Below are 23,587 nucleotides of genomic sequence, written 5' to 3' on the forward strand. Positions count from 1 at the left end.
GGAAACATTTTTGTATATCATTTAAAATAAGAGATAGTGAGAAGATGAAACTTGGAGGATTAATTAAAGAAAGGGGGGGAAGGGGGTGGCATTACAACATACTATTGAGGGTTACAATTGCACAGAAATTAGCAGATATCAGTAAACTGCTAGAAATCAATGTCATGTGTATCATAAATAGATATTTAAGGGTGGTGGTATATTAAAGCAAAACCATGTCTTAATAAACCTGTCATTCCTCCCATCCCAAGCTGTTATCTGGTCTTCCACAGACATGATGTAATTAATCCTTCTAAACCATTGTGGCACTATCAGAGGGGAGGTGTTTTTCCAGACTAATGGTATACATGTCTTTGCCTGCATTAATCAGATGTTTAAGTAAGGAGTTGTGGTATTTTTTCTTTGAGAATGTTAAAATGTGAAGCCATGCCAGCACTTGCCTATTGTGGATAGATACATCCGTTAGATTGAATATCTGCTACAGGGGACCAGAAGGGAACTAGCAGTGGACATTCCATAAATACATTGAGTAAGATACCAATGTCGGCCTTGCATCTCCAGCACACAGTGTCCACCTGTGGGTGCAAAGTGTTTTAACTTTCCCCTTGCGTGTGAAAGAAATGATGGAATGGTCCAGGTTTTGTTTGTTGTATGTGTATAGACAAAAGGTTTTAAAATACTTACTGAAAATAAGGTAATAGAGTATGGTCATCAGATGTGAACATACTCTAAAATTCTTATTATATACTATTATAATTATTTTTAATTAATTAATTTGTGTTTCTTAACTTGTAGGATACGTGAACTCAGTTCTTTAAAAATTGGGACATTACTACGTATTAGTGGGCAAGTGGTAAGGACTCATCCTGTACACCCTGAACTTGTCAGTGGAACATTCCTTTGTATGGATTGCCAATCGGTAATGAAGGATGTGGAGCAGCAGTTCAAGTACACGCAGCCAACTATCTGTAAAAATCCAGTCTGTGCAAATCGACGAAGGTTTACACTGGATACGAATAAGTCTCGTTTTGTGGATTTCCAGAAGGTAGGATGTTTGAAACCAAAATGTGCAAGTTCAAGAATCAATTCAGAACTGGTTGTCTAGCATGCAACACATTCCTTTTTTTTTTTTTTTTTTTTTTTTTTTTTTTTTTTTTCAGTTCGGTTGCTCAAAACAATTACCATGCAGTCTTAACATTTTATTATCAAATACAAACTTAGGTTTTTACATTTTATGCAGAAACATTAAAAACTTTACTTGAATGTAAACAAATGTTTACTGTTTAAACGGCTGGTGGAACTTGGCATAATTTTATATAACCAGCAAACTGTTTTATAATAAGGTTTCCTGACAATTATAACTAGGTTAAATGACAATTTTATTAGATTCAATTTACAACTACAATTAAAGTATCAACAGTTTTGAGCTATGCTGTAGTTTGACCAGCCAGTTTGGTATGGCACAGTTACAGTATCCTGAGAATATCTTGACCGAGCAACAAGGATCATAGTCACTGATTAAAGTTTTACTCCAAGGATTCTACAATAAATAAAGGCTAAATAGTTTGTGTGTGTGTGTTTTATATATCATTTTGTTTTGACTAGCAATCCTGAGGTCAGACTTCAGCCCTTGGAAACTTCCCAGTTTGGGGATAGCTCCCAACTGTCCTGGTTTCTAGCTGTCAGCCCAGTGTTCCTCTGAGCTCTTGCATTTTCCTGGAGGCATATAGAAGGTTACATTCTGATGTAATTCTGTCCAGTTGCCACTAGACAATCCCAATAACAAGGTATAATTATTAGTTTGGAGATGTTTCATTGATTTAACATGATTGAAAGCGATGTAGAAAAAACGCAAGTAACGCATTATAATTAGGGTTTAATTTTTGTTTAAAAAAAAAAAAAAAACTTGCACACTGCATCTGTTTATGTTCCTTTGTTGGAGGTACGCCAACCTATTTACAAAAATGCTAGCTTGTTTTCATGTCTCTAGTACTGGCTCAGAGCTAATGTGCAACAAATGACCTAATAATAATAAAACAGTTGCTTGGCAGAGAAATTAGCAACTGCCCCTTTTAGAATGGGAAGGTAAATCAGTAAATGCATAGCTCAAGCATTGGATTATGCCAGCCGGGTTTGGGGCTATGCATTTGCTGCACCCCCCCCCCCCCCACCTTCTACCCCGTCCCCCTTTCTAATATATAGAAAAACTCTTAACTGAAAGGCATAATCCTCAAAGGGGGCGTTCTCAAGATGGTTAAGGTCAGGGCCATACAATCAGTACCTAAAAGGAGGTGAGAAAAACACCATTAGTTGAGTTAAGAGGATCAAAACACAGCTTTTCAAATTACCCCACCTGCACTGCCTGAATTTATGTGGTGTGGTCTCTTCATGCTCGGTGAGGATCTTGTGGTTGATTTTAAGTTATTAGAGCTCGAGTCAAGTGTAATATCCTGGCTATAATCCCAATGTAAGGTATTTTTCTTGTAATGTTTTATGACCAAAAATATTGGATGCCAAGACCAAATTTACCAACATCCTCATACATAGGTTAGCGTGGCAAGAACTTTTTTTTAACATAATTGTATTAAATGCCTGATTGTGGGAATATTGTAGGGACTTCCAGGAGACAAGTTTTTTATTTTTGACGGCAGTTGAATGGCACTTGGCTTCAGAAGCCCTACCACGAATCCACTGCCTTTAATACATTTTGAATTAATGGCTTGGAGACAGTATGCAGCTCAAGTGTTTAACTCATTGCAGCACAATTTTTTTATATAGCTAATTGTAACCTGACATTTTTCATAATTGCCTACTGATCTAAAAAGTCACAGAAAATTTCAACCATTCCTGCATGCAAAACTTCTTCAGCTGGTTTTCTTGTACAACCTTCCAATTTCAAATTGACAAACTCGGTGGTATTCAAACAAGGGCTTGGACTAGGCGAGTCGGTGAACTTTTACTCCCCCAAGTTCCAATTATGAACCCTTAATCTTATCAGTTTTCCAAAAGTAATGAGGGGCAAAACCAAACGTAGCAAGCAGACGCTTAGAAAGGTGTTCTAAACCATCTCCACTCCACTCTTTGTCATCTGTATCCTCATACCACAGTCCATTCTTACTCTTCCTGTGACGCCAAGTTCCTTGGGCCCACAAATTCTGTTCCAGCATAGGAACAATTGGGATGATGTCACTGATAACTGCCTGATCATGATTGTCCATTTTTATTGCTTTAAAATGGCACAGGTATGCTTGATTTGTATCCACTCCTCATGAGTAAAGTACATAAGCTTCACCAAGCATCTTATGCACATAAATTCAGCTTCTTCTTTATTGCTGCAAAAGACTTGTAGGGATGTCACAAATCAACCTGTTTCCTGGTTTGTATTGGTGCTGCACCTTCATAAAGTGAGTGGTAGCTTGGTACTATTTTAAAAAATGACTAGACTTACCTGGCCCAGTGTTACAGTGGCTGTAAGCCTAGTTATTTGGTTAGGAAGCATTGCACTACAGTTTTTCAAATGGGTGCCTGGTTGGAGCTTGTGCGGAGTTAGCTTGTGTATGTGTCGGCTTGGATACTGAGCCCTTAGCAGCATTTGTCCTGTATGGCTGCAGTCACCTAGGCTAGTTTAGGCACATCATATCAACTTTTTTCCTTCAGCAGATTGGAGTGATCTCTGGAGTTTTTTTTAAGTTTTAAGGATGTTGTGACAATGTAGAGGTTGTGTCCCTGGAGGAGGAGGAGGTGGTACAGAGGGGAGATGTGGTTGAATCTCCTAAAACCATTAATGGTAACACAATTGAGATGTACTTCTGGTGACTGCCCAGCCACCACTAGATTCGCCCAGTGCCCAAATAAGTAAATGTATAATGCCTATGGCCAGGTTTACTGTCTACATATCCATGGTCACATGAACTCTGCATTGACATCTGAAGTAACAGGGATGAATTCTTAAGTCAAATAGCTGTGCAGAGTAGACTGCTTTTTAGAAAAACAAAAACAAATGGTGGATGCTGAGCATGTTGTCCTCCTATTGCAGCAGTCACAGTGCCAGCAGCAAAAAAAAATAAATAAATAAATAATGGAAGGCTGGTTGCTCTATAAAATGATACAGTAAAATTTAAAGTGGAAGTCAATGTGTGGCTTTATTTACAGTCTGTGTTTTTGGCTGTTACTGTGCCTCATCAGTACAAAGTATAACAAAACCACTGTTCCTTCTTTGTAGGAGCTGGCATCACAGGAGTCCTTAGCTGTGTAACCATTTGCAAGCCACTCACAATTGTCACAGGAAATGCATCCTCCCCCCCCCCCCCCCCCAGACCTGCCATTTTGCATAGATTGAGGGAAATGGGCTGTCACTCCTTCCCAGAAGGAGAGATAAAAGTACTATCTCCAGCAGGAGCTGTAGTAGTATAGCTAGAGAAAAGGGGAAAGGAAGTTTTGAATGACCTTTTGATCTTGCTAGAGGAGTAAGGGTTAGTTACTTGCTAACCCACGTTAGTTTCCTCCCCCCTAGCCCACTTTCTAACAGGTTTATGAGAACTCTTGCTCATGGTACAGGTAGCCTGCAGGATGGATGACCCTGACTCTGATCAGTGGCACAAATATAAAGTGTTACATCCTGATCAGAGAGAGCACAATAACTGAGTCAGGTGGAGGTCACTTTTCTGAACAGCTGAGCTTGCGTTTTCCTGCTTTAGATGGAAATAAAGTATCTTTTGTGTGTGTGTGTGTGTGTATATATAGGATTGATCGCATAGAATATGCAGCAACTCCAATCGTCAACAGACACGTGTTGGCAAGGTTTATTGGAAGATTTATAGACCAATTGCACAACAATGACAAGTCATGTTCACAAACTCATTGCATTCAGTGAATATATGAATTTGTCAGTTGATCTGATCAAAAGTATTATATGGGTGGAAAAAAACCCCAAAGCTTTGAAAGGTGTGTGTGTGCTGCAATGTATATATTCGAACAGACCTCTGCTGTTCGAATAAATACATTGCAGCAATAACTGGATACAAACCTGCAGATTTATTATTTTTAAATGTGACCGAGAATAGGGTGGAAACTACCAACCCTTAAGGGTAATCAAAAGGTAATATGTTATGCCTACCCCCAAATTGAGTATGAATAGAGAAACAAAGACAAGAAAAGCTGGGGTTTGACGGCAAATTAGGTGAGATGTATTTGTAGGCAAATACACCCCTACCTGTCCCCTGAGACCACCAAACTCCTTGTACATGCTCTCATCATCTCCCATCTGGACTACTGTAACATCCTTCTCGCTGGTATTCCACTAACCCGACTATCTCCTCTACAATCTATCATGAATGCTGCAGCCAGACTCATCCATCCTTCCCTCTGCTCCTCTTCCGCTGCATCTCTTTGTAGTTCTCTCCATTGGCTTCCATTTCACCTTAGAATCAAATTTAAGCTCCTGTGCTTTGCCTTCAAATCCCTACACAGTTATTGTCCCACTTACATTTCTGACATAGTTAAAAAATACTCCCCCTGCCGCTCTCTCCGCTCCTCCAATGACCTACTAATGACTTCCTCACTCATAACCTCATCACACGCACGGTTACAAGACTTCTCTAGAGCTGCTCCAACTCTCTGGAATGGTCTTGCTGGTCCTATTCGGCTTGCTCCTACTTTCTGCTCATTTAAAGAGCGCTCAAAACCCATTTTTTCAAACTTGCCTACCCGTCGTCTTCTGTCAATTGAAACCACCACTACTTCCCACCACTACATATCTCCCATCCTATTGTGTGTGAAAATCCCTCACCTACTAGATTGTAAGCTCTTCGGGGCAGGGTCCTCTCCTCGTCTATCACTGTCTGTATTAGTCTGTCACTTGCAATCCCTATTTATTGTACAGCGCTGCGTAATATGTTGGCGCTATATAAATCCTGTTTATTAATAATAATAGGCAAGTTTTTTTGGAAGTCAAATAACACATGGAATACATAAACATAAGACAATTGGTCAAAAATGTCCCATCCCCTTTGCAAGGCTGCAATATTGGGACTAGCATTCCAGACAAAATTGATCCCTAGGTGGAAAAACTTTACCATCGTTGGAAAATAAGGTGTAGTGTCCTGTCATGTTTCGCCTGTATTGGCTTCCTCAGCGGACATGTAAACCACAGAAAGTAAATGCACATGAAAATGACGTATGCATAAAACATTCATATAGGATACTAAAAAAAGGTTGGTAAATAAGTATACATTTTTAAAACCATGAAATATTGTTATAGATCCAAATAGTGATCTTTTTTTAAATGTTGCCCATGAACTTAAGAATTCAGAACAAGTATGATTTTGGTATATATAAAAGAAAATATGAAAATGTTGACCGGTGTTTGCGAATTGTCCAATAAGTGTATATATGAAAAAGGTTTTAATAATGCCATATAGGTGAAACACATATATGTGGGGAATTATCTACTATGCTACAGATTAGCTATGATACAATAGTGTATAGGGTAAGGCTGTATCCACCAGAGGATATATGTAAATCATCTAACATCAAATGGGGTCATATAGCGAGCTATATATAGGCGTCATATAGCAATAAGACTATACATCACTTGAATAGCACTAGTATTGCTTGGTGTTGAGAATTGCCCATAGTGTGTTGGACGTCAGTAAAGGTATGCATTAATAAAGTGTGGTAATAGAGGTTAAGAACAGTGTAAACATTTTGTTTAACCATAAAGCAGCCTATTACATCAAATAGAAAAGCATACATAATCTAAACAATATATTTACTAATATAACAAATGGTGATAGTACATAATTCACATATGGGTAATTTGAAGAAAGTAATGCTACTCAGTTTAGAATAATGTCCTAAAAACGTGTTGAGATCAATGAGATGTATACAGGATCTAATCACATCTGTATATAAACTAAGAAGTGTAAAATAAATGATCAAGGTAAGCTAAAGGTTTAAACAAGGGGTTGGGTGAGAACTTGACTTGAGTATATAACTGGTCATAATAAATTATGCCTACCTTAGTTGGATAAGAAATAGGTTTTGAAAAGCGCCTGGTGGTGGTGCTATAGCAAAATAAACACCGCAATTCTAATGCTGCATGTATGGCACTTTTAATGGAGTTGAATGGCGCGTGGCATCTGGAAATAGCTACTGCTACTGGTCACCATTTTCATAATTCCTTCTTTTTTTTTTTTTTTTTTTTTTTTTTTTTTAATTTTATTTACTTATTTATATGGCGGTATCATTCTTGTTTTGAGATAATAAGTTCATGGGCGATCTTTAAAAATAGATCACTACTTGGATCTCTAACCATATTTCATGATTTTAAAAATGTATACTTTACCAACCATTTTTATTAGTATCCTATATGAATTTTTATGTATATATATGTATATATATAAATGTCATTTTCATGTGCATTTACTTTCTGCAGTTTACAAGTCCCCTGAGGAAGCCAATACAGGTCAATACAGTCAGGACACTACACCTTATTTTCCAACGATTGTAAAGTTTTTCCGCCTAGGGATTAATTTTGTTTAAAATGCTAGTCCTAATATATCCCCCCTTGCAAAGGGGATGGGACATTTTTGACCAATTGTCTTTTATGTTTATATTATGAATTTGATGTATGTTATGACCTAAATATAACTTACCTACAGATACACCTCACTTAATTTGCCTTCAAACCGCAGCTTTTCTTGTTTTCGTTTCTCTATTCAGACATTATTTTTAAAGCCAAGTTTATCTAGCGCATGCCAGGAAAGATTTACTGCATGCTTGATTGGAATTTGTCATCCCAGCCTGGCCAATAAAGAGGGCTGAAGATTGACAGGAGGAGGAGAAAAGATGGTGGCGTCCCCTGAGGGAACTAAGTATAGTGGGGTTTAGTTCCCACTATACTAATATTATCTGTTTATGATCTAGATATATAGATATAATGCTGAAACTGTACTTAATTATATAAAATGCCCTATTTACTAGACTGAGGAGGAAATTTAAGTCCTAATATTAGTGTTAAAATAAATTAAAAAAAAAAAAAAAAGTACAAAAACACATGGTTTCTAAACCTACATATCATGTGTATAGTAGGCAGCCTAGATTTCTGCAGTCCTAGTGTCAGTAAAAGCATGAGCTAATGAGGCACATAAACATACTCCTGCCTCCAACAATGCAGTTATTTAGGCAAGCAAGCACCTCCTGGAACTTGCTGAACAGCAGTTGCGCCATGAACCTTGATTTCTCCCATGGTCTAGGAGTCCGATTGCAACTTCTATCTTCTCTATCACTTTTTTTCCCCCCCCATAATGTGAGTACAAAAGCCCTTTAAAACTCTTTGAATTTTTGCATATTTCTATTTTTGTTTAAAGGTATCTCACGTCTTTTTGCTTAATGCATCCAGGGTATTTCAGGAAATGCTTTGTGAACTTGAATTGATTAGGACCAGCTCATCACTATGTACTTAATGCCAGACATGACCAGACAGAAGTTTAATGGCGGCATACATTTGTGGTGCAGGGGTTTTCTTGACCCATTGAAAAATTGTATTTGTACCTGTCTAGGCATAGAAATTGGAAATAAACCAATCATGACAGCATACACAATTTTGTCCAAAAGAATCGCAATAAGAGCAAAATTTTGTGCAGGTATCCTGCACGCATTGCGCACATCTGTGCACACTCACCAGCAGCACTGGCGCCAAATACTTTATTTTTCCAGCTCACTACTGTGAATAACTCGGTAGTAGTTTTTCAGTATTTACCCATTTAGATAAATATGATCTTGGAGCAATGGTGTACTAAACCTTTCAACCGCTCTTGTTGCCATAAAAAGTTCTAAAAGGTGACCCCCCTAGTCATTCTGAAAAAAAAGTTCCTGGCTTTGCTCAGAAAGAAGAGCGGCAGAGTTATGAAATAACACATTTATTCAACATATTACTCCTTGACTGATGCATTTGGTACAGCGTAGTTGCAGCTTTTCTAGACCGTTCAAATAAAAGTCCTTTTGGTTTGGCTGCAAACCGCTGCTCTCGGCAGCATCTTTGACGTCAGAAATTGTCCTCAAAATGTTGCCCCTTTAGTTGTTTCTTCAAATTCAGGAACAGATAATAGTCCGAAGGGGCCAAGTCAGCTGAGTAGGGGGGATTGTGGACCAATTGGAAGCCCTGGGTGTTCAATTTGACAGCTACAACACTGGACATGTGTGCAGGTGCATTATCCTGCAATATAAGGATTTGTTTGGTCAACTTTCCACGGCGTTTCGTGTTAATTGCCTCCTTCAGCTGGTCCAGGAGGTTAGTATAATACTGTTCGGTGATATTAGAGCACTGAGGTAAGTAGTCCACCAACAGACTACCGTCTTTGCTCCAGAAAACGGACGCCATGACTTTTTTTGGCTTATTTTTGTGTTTGGAACCTTTTCGACCACAGGGACCTGCTGTGGTGCCATTCCTTTGACTGTTCCTTGGTTTCAGGATCATAGATGTGGAGCCAGGTTTCATCCTCAATCACTAACCTAGCCAAAAAGTCCTGTGCATCTTCAAAATGGGCCAAAATGGCTTTGGATGCTTCAACTCGTTTCTTCTGCTGATAACTGTTGAAACATTTTGGCACCCACTTCACTGAAGGCTTGTGCATGTCTAGGATAGTAGTGATAAATTCAACACACTCCCGTTATATGTCAAGTATCTGGGCTATCTTTTTTGCGGATATTCGCCGATCCTTAATATTCAGCTAATGGACTGCATCGCAGGTTGCCGTGTCAGTTGAGGTTAGCGGGGTGACCACTGGGGGGCTCAACTTCAACAGTGAAATGCCCAGTGTTTAAACAAAATATCCGGGTTTTGACAGTGCTGTAGGAAGGACACTTCTCCCCCAGTGTTTGTGACATCTCACTGTAAATGTCCTTTGCTGACTTGCCCTGGAGAAACAAAAACTTCGACAACCTGTAACTCCAACTATGTGAAACTTGCTTTTGCCTCTGCCATCACCGCTTCTCACTAACAGAAAAAACTGTTTTAGGAATCGCAAAAACCTGACATTTGCACAGTTACATACTAAGATATTAGGCTGTCATATGCCCCCACACTCATTGTTCTGTTTCATCTGGAAGTGAGCCAAGCCAGGAACTTCTCAGCACCCCCTCGTATATGTAATTTAGGTTCCTGATGAAGTGGACTCTGTTAATGAAACATGTTCAACAACCATTGAGATTTTCATATTTAAATTTTATTGTTTTTGTTGTCTAAATTAAGATATGCCTTAACCACCTGAGCGTTACACTGATTTCTAGATTTCTGTTCCAAAAGCGTCACAGGTTTTCATGAAATTTTTTTTTTTTAAATTGTAGACCTGTAACTTACAGAAATATGTCCGAATAGGGTTCTAGTAGATATCATGAATATAAAAAACGACGCTGGAACACGGAACCGACGCTGGATTAGCACAGCGGGACCAGGTAAGTGGGGATTTTAGTGTAGGCGAAAAAATACGGGCTTAACCAAAAGAGCAAAAATATTTAGTGCGAGAAATTACGGGCTTAGCGGTTAGGGGGTTAAAAATTCATGCACCTTGTTCGTTTTATGTGTTTACGTACTGTTAATTGGGATGTGGCATTGATGTAACACATGTTCACCCCACCTTGAGTACAGTTCGTAATTCCTGTCACTTTGGTTACAAATTTTACATGGTCAGTAAATGACTTGTAAGGGGCATGCATATACTAAGCTAAATTTGAACTTTTAATTCTGCGTATGTGTGCCATGCTGTACACGCTCTTGTAATATGGGAATTTCAATTATTTATTTTTTGCTTTCCAGGTAAGAATTCAAGAAACCCAGGCAGAATTGCCTCGTGGTGCAATTCCACGCAATGTGGAGGTTATCCTCCGCGCAGAAGCTGTTGAAACTGCTATGGCAGGGGATCGCTGTGATTTCACTGGCACATTGATTGTTGTGCCTGATGTAGCAGCTCTTTCAGTTGGAGGTAATAAATGCATTCTGTGCCTGAATACATTTCTATTTATAATGAAGGTTTCCTAAAATTACGTATTTTATCATATATATCATAATAATTTTACACAACACTGACATAGAAGACACCATTTTAGTATATATTCTTTTTCAATTCCTCTCCTGTTAATCATAATAATGGAAATAGAATACATTGCTGCTTCTTTCCAATACTACTTCTGACATAGGCTACAACATTTTTCTTTCCTCTGCAGAGCCATTTTTACTCACATGGTTTGCAGCTATATTCAGCTGCTGAATCAACATGGTGTGAGTATAGCTTTTAGAGAACAGTTAGTGAAGATCGAAGTGTGCAGAGCTAGGGAAAACTTGATGTGAAGGAGATTTCTGGATGGCTGCGCCTCTACTGGAGGCTGTCAGCACATCTATGTCTGACCTAACTGCACCTGCCTACATGCAGTGCTGAACTTGATGAAACCCCTGGGGACCTTTCATGTAGCCTCAGAAGCCCTAATCTTGATGAAGGCAAAGTATCATGAATGCCCACTGTTCAGGCCTGTTGATTCATCTTTGTTTTTGTGTGACCAGAGTTAAGTTGAATATCTGCAATGTTGATCTGTTAGACCTTTGAAACCTTTTTCATACACTGTAAATGCAATATAAGCTCTGACACAAGTTGGTACTAAAGCAAAACGGGCAAGAATACCTCAATGGGAAAGGTGGTAAATAAGTATGCCTGGATGCAGACGTGTAACTAGAAATCTGTCGTGTAGCAAAAATGTTCAACTGGCCCCAACAGAAAAATATATATATATTTTTTTTTTAACTGCCTAGTTATTGGCTGGTTCCTATGCCTGGAGCCCAAACTGGTCCCTCCACTGTACAGACTCCATGTGGGCAACTCAACAGCAATGTGGGCCTCTATGCCAGTGGGCTTGCCACTGCTTGGGTGGGTCATGTCCATCTTGAATGAGCAAAATACAAGTGACTCTATTCTAAATAAAATAAAAAAAATGTGGGGTCGTAGCAAAGCGCGCAAGCGAGATGGAAGCACTGCTGTAAAGCTCTGATTCTGCTGGTGGGGGAATACAATGCGTTGCAAGCCGATTAGCACAAAATGGGCAAAAATTCTAAGGGGACCCCGTCTACAAAGCGGTATCACAATACTGTAATCTTCCTGAATACTTTGCGCTCACACGCCAGGGGAAGCCACATCCAAGATGGTGCCTGAGTCACCAGAAGAAGAGTCTAGCAGAGACTCGCTGACCCCATCAGGGGCATCTGATCCAGCTGAGAGGGTGATTCAGAGACCGTTATTGACGGATTTAGCCACCATGGCTGCTGACATAAAAGCTATGCTACACACAGCAATTATGGACTTAAAAGGTAACTTAACAGCACTAACTGCCAAGTTGAAGGAAGTGGCCCAGGCAGGGGGAAATCATTGGTCGGCGATAACGTGTCTTGAGACCATCTAATAGATGGTTGTGATGTTACCTCACATCACAACCATCTATTAGAGATGAACAGGCATATAGAAGAGCTTGATAATAGAAGCAGAAGACATAAAGTGAGAATAAATGATTTGCCTGAAATGGTTCTACCTGAGCAAATATTGTCAACAGTGAGTTTTCTGTTTATTATTCTTCTGGATACACCCACAGACACTGCCACTGACATTACTAAAATACATAGAGCTCCCAGATCAAGGGGCCCAGACCATCTACCCCCACGGATGTAATATGCAGTTTACAAAACCTTACTTTGAAGGAAGATACAAATGCTGCCGCTAGACAGAATGATCACTCAATGTTTAAGGAGACTGAAATATCTATATACCAGGATCTGTCTTCTATTACTTTAAAGAACAGGAGGGCACTGAAACGTATCCTTCAAGTGTTGAGACAGAAGGGAATACAAAATAGATGGAGATTTACATTTTTGTCTCCAAGCTATATGGAAAAGGGGAATCGGTTTACCTACGCACGTCTTCTGATTTAGCAGCGTTTTGCCTAACGCTTCAAATCCCAGAAATGTCAGGTCCTGAATGGTACCAAGATTTCCATATAGTCACAACAGCCACACCAGGAAAAATTGCTTCATTTTCTCCTGTGGTAAGTCCTAAACCCAAATGTAGCGGAGTACCTGATAAATTCTCAGGAAAACACCAACGTGTTGCTTCACAGCGCAGAGCTGAATCCAGATCTTTAGGGAGCCCTTGAGATTGTTCTTCGCATTTATACAGTTAAACTCTCTCAAGATTGTTTGTTTGTTTTTTGAACATTTATCTGCTACACATCTGCACAAAAGAGCTTGTCTACTACCCTGTTTCCCCGATGATAAGACACTGTCTTATTTTTTTTTGAAGGCCAAAATATGCTCTTATTTACCTTATTTACCCTTATTGCCTTATTTACCCATGAAGAAGACTACAGTACACAGTTATTGTTGAAAAAAAAACAGAATTTTATTACCTGTATATGGTACAGTATAATGGTAATAACGGTAGTTGTCATTACAAACCAGCATAACCAGACAAATTGAGCATCCATAACTTGTAACGGTGTTATTGTTTCCATACAACAATCTGTGGCATAGTACGGTACATTTACATATTTATTCAATGACAACCAAGTCATCATCTTCTGGAACATCATCGTAACAAACCCCACTCTGAATTTCCAGGTTAATTACTTCTGACTCGATTTCTTTTAGAATCTGGTGACCAAATCTCTCATGTTTAGCAACAGCACTGTCCTTAAAGGAGTACTTCTTATCAAGGTAGCCTGCTCGTAGTGCATGTTCAATGCAACTGTTAGTGATTTTCTCCCATGAATTCTTCACCCAAGTCACAACCTCTTGCAGTTTAGGCTTCACAAAGTTTCCACGCTGATTTCTCTCCATTCTATTTTCAATGTAGTCGTTAATTTCCATGCGCAGATTGTCCTTGAATGGCTTGTTGATTGCAATATCCAAAGTCCTCACAGCAAAAAAAAACCTGTCTGAACCCGTGAACAAACTCCTGCAGTCTCCGTTAGGGAGGGATGAGGGAAGCTGCCTGTGTTTGCTTGGGCGGAGTCACGTGCGCGCACTGTAGTCCTGTCACTTCCTCTGCATGACGAGGCGTGGCACACACGGAGGAACCACACGGAGTCACCCACCGTACCACCCGATTCGGGTAAGTGCAGGTATCGGTGGGTGACTTATTTGCGGGGGGGGGGCTTATTTTTCATTTTTCCGTAAAAAGGGGGGGCTGTCTTATTTGATGGCCCTGCCTTATCATCGGGGAAACACGGTATATATGATTTTGAGATATGCAATAATTGCCTCCCGCCAAGCAGAACAGAGAATGTATGATTGATATTTTTGTTGGTATTCACCTTTTAATCTTTAACTGAATTATTCTGTTAGTTCTTTGACCCAGTTTGCCTGAATGTTAGCTGCATCCCACCCCTCAAGGTGCCTATTACTTAGGTATAGCGCCCCAAATTCCCTGAGACCTCCACAATATATTGGAGTGTCAGGGCCTTTGTACATATACACCCTCAATATAAAACCTAATGTCTTGTTTATACAAATATTAAGCATTTTGTGCCATATTGGCATATTTAGGTTTAGTTATTAGTGTTTAGGTTCAACATGGCGTACCAAAACTTAAAAGGTATGAATGTATATACCCATTTGTTTCTTTCCCAAAATGTTAAAGGGGCCTTTATAGCCCAGAAGAAAGGTCTATGATTATGAGGGAATCAAATCACACTTAGAGCAGTGTTTACACAAGGGGAATTTTAAGGTGTATTGACTTTTGAAAGAGAAATTATGAAATTTAAAACCTAAATCTATATATTAATTGAACTTTGTTAAAAAACATTAAATTAGTATATACAATTTATAGCAGATTGTGCATAATTTCTGTTAACATAATTCTATTCAAAAAATTATGTTTTAACATCAAAGGAGACAAGCTTAGTTCTAATTTGTTGTGGGGAAGCCACCACCGACCCCCCCACTTGTTCTCAATGCATTTCGTAGATTTAGTCTACTTCTTCAGGAGGATTAGAACAGAAGTACAGAAATCTACAAACGAAGAAATGTGTAAGTAAATATGTGTAAGATTCAAGGATCAAAAAGGCAATACTAAAAATACATACTGCACTGTTTAAAGGTATCCAGGAAAATATGGCTTACAGACCCTTGGCACGAACATGGAAATGCTGTAGATTAGGGCAGGGGGATTTGAACCATCAGGGCAAAAAAGACAAGGATCGCTATTTAGCTTAGGGAAGTATAAAGTGATTCAGTTATAGTAACGAGCAAATTAGGTACATTTAGTGATGCTTTTGTCCTATAAAAAGACTATTGTATATCTATTATATATTTTTAGATTTAGGATATATATCTACTTAGGGTCTCCCATCTTAGGGGTATTTGCACACACCATTATTACAATTCGTTTCCTTCTAAACATGCCTCTAGATCATGAACAAAGCTGGCAACTTAATCCTGAATGACTGTCATTAATTAATGGCCCTCTAGCATAAACAATTACTTCTCTAGTAAGAAACAACAAACGGAATTTGAAACTAAGTAAGTAAAATGAACTCTTTTGATAGTCTACTTACTATTAGATGGACATTATGCACAGCCAGACAGGGAAACAAGAAACAGTAAGTTGCAAGAGGCTTCTACTACCAAAACATAGGAAGGCAAATCATTAACAGTGGTTCCCAAGGTCTCCTTTTAAACAAACCACCGCAATCCAACCATTGCAGCCAGGGTCCCATAGGACCCGCTAGTTCCTCTCCCTCCCGCGGTATCCTTTTTGTTAAGAGGATGTGCCTGCCCCCAGATGTGACGGTAATGTGTGCTGAACCCAGAAGGGCGTTTGAAGGACGAGTCTTGGAACGTAGAGTGCCTTTCAATCAGACCACATGTTTCAGCCCCTACAGCCAGCTTAAGTGAGCCTAAACAAGGCTCTGCACGCTGCTGGATTGCAATCAGGGGAAACAATGTTTCCCTGTGCAATCAATGGGTCCCACATAAGTTAAGTCAAGTATAAGGATACAAATTCTCCTATATATGTAAGCAAACATGTAATTATCTAATCAAAAACATTTTAAGCATATGTTTGATACAACATACAGAAACAAAAAGGTAGTAAATTCCAATACAGCATATGAAGTCAAAAAGATAATTTCTCAGGATACTAATTGTTTAAATACATAGTAGCATACAAACAACAAATACCAAGACTGTGGGTCTATGTATCTGCAGTGCCAATAAATAATTTCCTTGAAGCATCCTACAATACAGGTAAATGATTCTTCATGGAGCAAATTTAATCATTTAAGTTCAGGTGTAGCATAGTAAATCAACTAAATCATACTCCTTAAATAAAAAAGTTTGGATTATGATTATCTGCTAAAAGGGTAACTGCCGGGTAGAGAAAACCCTTTATGCTTGAAGTGTTTTGTATAACGTGTACTAGCAGAATAATAACTTTTAGACCTATATTTGATAAGGGGATAGAATGTGTATCGCCATGATGTTTTACTCTGAAACCAAATAGGGGAGACTTGTTTGAACTGTTCTTAGGAAGGATTGGAAACTGAAAACTTCCTTGAGACCAGGGAACGCATGTGCTTTTAAAGTGTATATCCATCTTTTTCGATATTGTCTTTTGGTTTTGCCTATGAAGAAGCAGCCGCAATTGCAGACTGCTAATTGGACAACACCTGTAAAATTACACGTAGTTCTATATTTACTGCATATATATTTTTCTAATGGAAATTGCAAAAAGGTGTTAGTATATTGGGGAGGCATACTAAAGTTACACTGGGAACAATTACCACAAGGAATTGTTTTGTATTTAGTAGTTTCTTCAAATGCCTGATGCAAACAATGACTTGTATCATTATTTTATTGCATATAGCCGCTGCCTTTCTATAAACAAATTGGGGTTTCTCCGTAATAACGTTCCTTTTTTCCAAATTACATGTAAGTAGAGGCCGGAACTTTTCACAAATTTGTACACTATGTACACTATTTGTACATTTTGTAAACTATGTTCTACCGTATATTCAGTAATTATTCTTGTTACATTCCTTAGCCTAGGTTGGGGAGAGGGAAACAGGAGTTCACAACTTTCTTTTCTTTCAATTTTTGATAAGCTCCCCTAAGAGTTTTTCTGCTATATCCTCTTTGAGTTAATGGAGATTGAAGTTTTTTTGGCTTCATTTTCAAAGTCAGTCATTCGAGCAATTCCTGCGTATTCGCAGGTATTGAGAGCATGGTATGCTCTGTATTAATGAAGAGGGGTGAGCTTTTGTAGCAAACAATGTATTGCCTGCTGTTGGCTGGTTCGATCTTAAAGTATTATTAGTGTCTTTGAAAATTTCAATATCCAAGAATGCAATTTTGGATTGTTCATATTGCATAGTAAACCTCAAACTGAACGAGTTCACCTGAAGTTTGTATACAAACTCCTTCAAGAGTTCCTGTGTCCCTGTCCATATGATGTCATCGATATACATCTTTCACAATATGTGGGAGAGGTACATCGAGAGACCATCATCAGAAAACAAATGTTTCTCCCAATCTCCTAGGAACAGGTTTGCATAGGAGGGGGCACATATGATGCCCAAAGCAACACCCTGTACTTGAAGGAAATATTGTACATGAAGTAGTTGCGTGAGAGAATGAATAGCAATAGGTCTAGGATAAATTCATCAAAGTTACCACATTTCTTTCCTCTAGAAAATACTTTTAATATTTCTTCCCATTCAATTTTAATCTTGTGCTGGGGAAAATCTGTACCCTAAGGCCTGATGGATTACTATTCGTTTGTATATATTTCTCAAAGTAATAAATCTGCCAATAAGTGTAGGTGTTCTTCCTATAAAGATGTCTCTCTAAGGCACTTACCTGTCCAGCAAGCCTGCGGCATCCTTGGGGATCACAGGCAGTGAGGGAGACGCTGCTGCAGCAGGCAGCATGGCCAAGGCTGCTGCCCTGCTCGCAGCGCGTGTCCCCCTGCTGGCGGGAGTGGTTCTGGCCGAACTACTGTGGACGTGGGTAGGGCACGTCCCAGGGATGCTGTGGGAAGAGGTGAAGTTCCCTGTGGCCAAGCAGGGTCTGCAGGGGATTCAGTCATCCTTCAATCAAATGGCACCAGGTGGCGCAAGGTCATTGGGCACTCTGGCCATTTAAGGAAAACCTGTCCTTAACACCATTGCCTGCTTTAGGCCTCTGTGTGTACAGTGTGCTTGGGTGCGTTCTCTGTGTGTTGGTTCATATTAACCTCTGTTGTGTCATTACTAATAGCGACCCGGTCTGATATCTTATTCTGCCTGAACTCCACCTGCCCTGGCCTTGGATTGTTTCTGACCTGCCTTTGCCTTATCCGTATGTACCTTTTGCCTTGTTTTATGATGACACAATAAAGCTTGATGAAAGGATTCTTGGAGTTGCCTGTGGTTTGTGTGACCAGGCGCATTACAGTTTCAGTCTGAAAAAGATCTTTCATCTTAGTTTCCAGTTTAGTTTGAGAGTAAAAATTTGCATGCATTCCTTCATTGCATTGTTCCAAATAGGGTCCATGAGTAACACTGGTGATTTGTAATGCCACCAACTGACAACAATAGTATTTTTAGTATTTTTAAACAATATTGTTTAGATGGAGCTCTAATTCCAAATGCCATCCCACTTATGTATGGTTTTTTAAACCCCCTAGCGGTAATCCCGAGTGTGACTCGGTGTGGATTTTTCCTGCAAATAACAATAACCCCAAATCACACTCAGGGTAGCTTTAACCTAAAAAAAAAACTCCACTTACCTTGCTTCGTTGTCGTCCCCCGTCATCCTGCAGGTCCTGGGGACACGTCCTGCTCCTCCGATCTCCAGCCGTGAAGTGCAGAGGCGATCTCCGGGGTTTCCCGGTGAAGTTGGTGCGGATGTGAGGATTGGTGGGAAATTTAAATAATTTTGTATTGGATTCAATACAAAATAGCTGTATTGAGTCCAATACAAAGAAATTTTCATAATATATACAATTATTTATATATATATATATATATTATATATGCTACTGTACATTTACATTACATGTTTAACTTTTTTTTTTAAGATTTTTTTTTTTTTTTTTTAAAGTTTATTAATAAAATTGATTAAATGTAATAAATAATAGACTTTTAAAAGAATTATAGCCTACAATGTAAAATAAATTTCCATGCAAAGAAAATGTAATGCTTTTTGCATGGAAATGTGGAGGGAATTAGAACGCTAGGGAGGTTAAACCAATCTGCACCAAATTGTTCACAAAGGTTTTGAAAGAAATGGAAACAGGAAATAGATTTACAAATTAACTGATGACCAATGGGACAGAGCTTGCTTACTAGCACATAAATGTTCTAAAAGCACCAGGTTATGAGAAAATTTGTATAAAATACTCACTGCTTGCTACTGGACGCCAAATAAAATCCCAAAAATTGCCCCACAGAAATCCAATGTCTGTTGGTTTTCTTATTTGGATATTGGTACAATGACTCGCATATGGTGGAGTTGTCCTTGGATACAAGCTTTCTGAGGGAAGTGAGTTTGTCAGCTCATTACTGGTTCAACTCTACCATTGCGACCAGAAGTTTGTTTATTGTACCTACACAAGATGCGTTTGAAAAAGTATAAAAAAAAATTGTTAACACTGCATCTTCTCAATGCTGCTTGAAGTGTTATTCTTTGGTTTTGGAACTCACATGATATTCCTACCATGAGACTTTGGCTAAGCAAAGTGCATTCTGTATATTTATTGGAAGAAGCAAAAGCTATTAATTTAGAAAAAAATAGACAAGTTTTCTGAAATTTGGGGAAGCCTGGATTATTTTTAAATGTATGTATGTAAATGTGTATCAAGTCATGTTTGCAAATTAGACAAACTAAACATAAAATCTCAGGAAGGTTTTTTTTTCTCTTTTGGGTCTGCTACCCGCTACCATCTCACTATGGCTTGATTTAGTTTTTGTGTTTTTATTTCTTTTTCATGACTGGAAAATTTAAATGTTGAACTTTCATATGCTTTTTAGTATAATCTGGATATGTTTTAGGTTTAAGTTTCTCCTTCTGTATGACTGTTTATATAGGATATATAAGTCTATATATCCAAGCATTATATACCATTATCCAAGTATGTCTTTGTGGTTGAACATTACTAATGAACCAAAAATGGGTAACAATGTTACTTATTATGGTGGTATTTTCATCAATAAAGCTTTAGGTGTGAAAAAAATAACAAGAATGTAAAGGCAAGCTTTGTTGTTTTTTCAAAGTGCACAGAACACACACACAGATTGTCTTTTTGCAACTTATTTTTTATTCGTGTTATAGTAATTCCATCTTCCTTGTTTTCATATGGGAGGCATAATCTGGATTTGCTCACCAGAAACCTGATCCAGGTCTACAAGCAGCTCTGTATTCCTTAAAAATGTTAAATTTTTGTCTGTTTGCAGATGCACGACTAGAGACTGGCGCAAAAGTAACAAGTGGGGAAGGATTTAGTAATGAAGGTGTCCAAGGGCTGAAAGCATTGGGTGTTAGAGATCTGTCTTATAGATTAGCATTTTTGGCATGTCATGTAGGTGCTACTAATCCAAGGGTAAGTGCCCCGCAAACTCCATACGAACCAGAAACTGGGAATATTTGGTCTCCATTTAATTTATTGATTTTTCTGCAGTTTGGTGGAAGAGATTTGAAGGAGGAAGATCAAACAGCAGAAAGTATAAAAAATCAAATGACTGTCCAGGAGTGGGAAAAAGTATTTGAAATGAGCCAAGACAAAAATTTGTACCACAATCTATGTACAAGTCTCTTTCCCACAATTCATGGTATGAGAAATATTCTGAAAAAAAATTAGGAACTTTTTATTTTCAACATTTGCATTTTAAATGTTAATTGTTGCATGTGTAAATTTAATCTAATGAACAATTTGAAAGTTTAGACTGCTAAAGGTGAGTGTTATGTTCTGTCTGGTATTATCTAACTTCCATTAGTATTTGAAGCTCCACAGCTATTTAATGACTTCAGAGACAACATCACTTATCTCTACAACCTGTAATAAGTAAAACCTAAAAATACAAAGAGAAAAGGACATGGGACTTTTAAGGCATCCAACCAATATAATATGAAAATTGTTATACAAAAACTGACAATTAAAATGCCAGCAGCTTAATTTTAACATATTAAAATCTGTTAGACATTTTTCAATGATTGTCAGCAATTATCAACCTATAACTATTTCTATTGATTGTATAGGTCTTTTTCCTAAAGAAGCAGTTTGTTTCACGAAATGCGTCAAAATACTGTTGAGACATATTGCTGATTAAAAGTTTGTATTAAATGAAAAAGGTCTAATATTAAAATATATGTTGAAAAAAGCTGCCTAAAAGAGAAGTGATTCAATATCAAGAAATAAGTGTAGATAATTTTAGTAAATTGTATTTACATTTTGTGATTTTTCAGGTCAGGGGGTGAGCATTATAAATGGTAACAAGTGTACATATCCATTGGTTACTTCCCTGTTTTCTTTACAATTTACTGTAGGTAATGATGAAATTAAAAGAGGTGTCCTTTTAATGCTGTTTGGAGGTGTGCCAAAAACAACAATGGAAGGTACTTCTCTAAGAGGTGACATCAATGTATGCATTATTGGAGATCCAAGTACATCAAAAAGCCAGTTTCTCAAGTAAGTTGTTGGCTTGGGGCTATCATATCGAAGCACATTTTTATTGTACCTCACAATGCTTGCTACCCCATAATTCCTTGTAAACCTAAATAAAACAGAGTTTGTGCTGGCTTTAACTTCAGAGCTACCTATAGTAAAAACTACCTTTGCAGTGGGTCTTCCATATAGCAATGCTCACATGCTTCCTCCTTCCTCCTTGTGTGAGTGTTGTCCTGGACAGTCACAGCTCTGATGTTGCAGGACCAGTAGACCTGCATTGTAAGTAAGGGCATTTGAGGCCCTACCACACTTGGGAGCATTGAAAGGAGCTGGGGATGGGAGGATCATTAGTGAGCACAAGGGGCTCATTGCAGAAATGAGACCATTAGCAGGTATATGTTTGTGTCTTTTGCTTCCATTGCAGTTGTAAATTATGAGTATGGACATAACTACACAGACAGGTAGCTACAAACAGGTTCTAACTCCTCTCTGTAGAAAAACAACTGTAGTTTAATTGGGCCTTCTTTCTATGGATTTTTAAATTCTGGTGGAATTTGCTATGTGAGTAGGGGAGATAATCCTGTTATACATCTTGAGAACATAATGACTGCTGTGCACCTGTAATGACTGCTGTGAAACTGAAATGAGTTTTCATGAAAAGTTTCTACATGTTTGTCAACAGCTTTGTTTTAATTCTGAAATCAGAAAGGAACAGCAGCTCTCATACTTCTCTGAACTGTTCCAAGTAGTTAATTAAAATGCTTGCATTTCTAATTTGTAAGAAATGTGGTTCCAATGTATGGGAGCACCTAAATTGGGAATATATTGGGTATAAATATTTCTTTGTGAAAAGAGGATCAAAATGTCAAATTTTCTTTATTTAAGTAGCCAATTTTTTGTTCAAAATTTTTGTTAAAAAATTTGCATCTTTCGCTCTAAATTATCTTCATGACAAATTTTGTAGCTTAATCATTTCATGGGGAAATACTTTTCAAGTGGGCGGTTCTTTTCTATTCCCTTACATTGCTTTTGCATAAACACACCTGCTGTTCAAAGATATGAGGACACTTTCCATTAGTGACTAAGGCTGTGAACACACACTCCAATATGGTCATTGGAAACTGTTTTTCATGGTCATATCCAGCCACGAAAGACTGAAAGATGAACAAACTAGCTCTGTGTAAAGTGCTATACACACATCACTGTCCTGCTCTATGGAGAGGAGAGGGGGAAAATCAGCAAGCAGCACCCTGCTGTACTCTTTCCTTCACTTGTATTGTGGTCATTCATAATCTGTCAGGATGGATCCTTGAAAGACATCGGGTAACCTCTGTTCACATGTCAGATTCTCACTCGAGGCGAGCCCAACTGTTCATATCGGGTGAGAATCATCTGACCTGTTTACAAGTGTTTACATAAATCACGTTAAGAAGAGCTAGAACCTGACCTCTCATATTGCTTTTTACATGAATGGGGACAATGAAAGTCCAGACACCTCATCATAAATTAGGTAGCTGAATATGAAAATACACCAGTTTTTAAATGTCACTGTTCATCTTTTTTTTTTTCTGTTGACTTACTTCAGGCATGTGGAAGAATTTAGTCCTAGAGCGGTATATACTAGCGGAAAAGCCAGCAGTGCTGCAGGATTAACTGCTGCTGTTGTAAAGGATGAAGAATCACATGAGTTTGTGATTGAAGCTGGAGCTCTGATGCTTGCAGATAATGTATATAATTTTATTTGTTATTCTTGCACAAAAGTGCATGAAGATCCTACATGTAGGTTTTTCTAATGCAATGAGTCAGTGTATGAATATGTGTGTGTAATATATATATATATATGTGTGTGTGTGTGTGTGTGTGTGTGTATATATGTATATATATATATATATATATATATATATATA

The 23,587-nt window shown here is 38.3% G+C and overlaps 1 protein-coding gene across 1 annotated transcript in view; it reads left to right on the top strand.

The window, feature by feature from the left end:
- The first annotated feature begins 801 nt into the window (after positions 1-801).
- LOC140331233 (maternal DNA replication licensing factor mcm6) overlaps positions 802-23,587 on the top strand; it is a 69,242-nt gene continuing 46,456 nt past the window's right edge. Inside the window, exons 1-6 of the mRNA XM_072412073.1 lie at positions 802-1,045; positions 10,817-10,982; positions 20,470-20,615; positions 20,694-20,844; positions 21,560-21,701; positions 23,266-23,407. Coding sequence (XP_072268174.1) covers positions 905-1,045; positions 10,817-10,982; positions 20,470-20,615; positions 20,694-20,844; positions 21,560-21,701; positions 23,266-23,407 — 888 coding nt within the window. The 5' untranslated portion in view covers positions 802-904. The remainder of the gene's footprint in view (positions 1,046-10,816; positions 10,983-20,469; positions 20,616-20,693; positions 20,845-21,559; positions 21,702-23,265; positions 23,408-23,587) is intronic.

The sequence above is a fragment of the Pyxicephalus adspersus genome, chromosome 5 (genome assembly GCF_032062135.1).
Source record: "Pyxicephalus adspersus chromosome 5, UCB_Pads_2.0, whole genome shotgun sequence".
Lineage (NCBI taxonomy): Eukaryota > Metazoa > Chordata > Amphibia > Anura > Pyxicephalidae > Pyxicephalus > Pyxicephalus adspersus.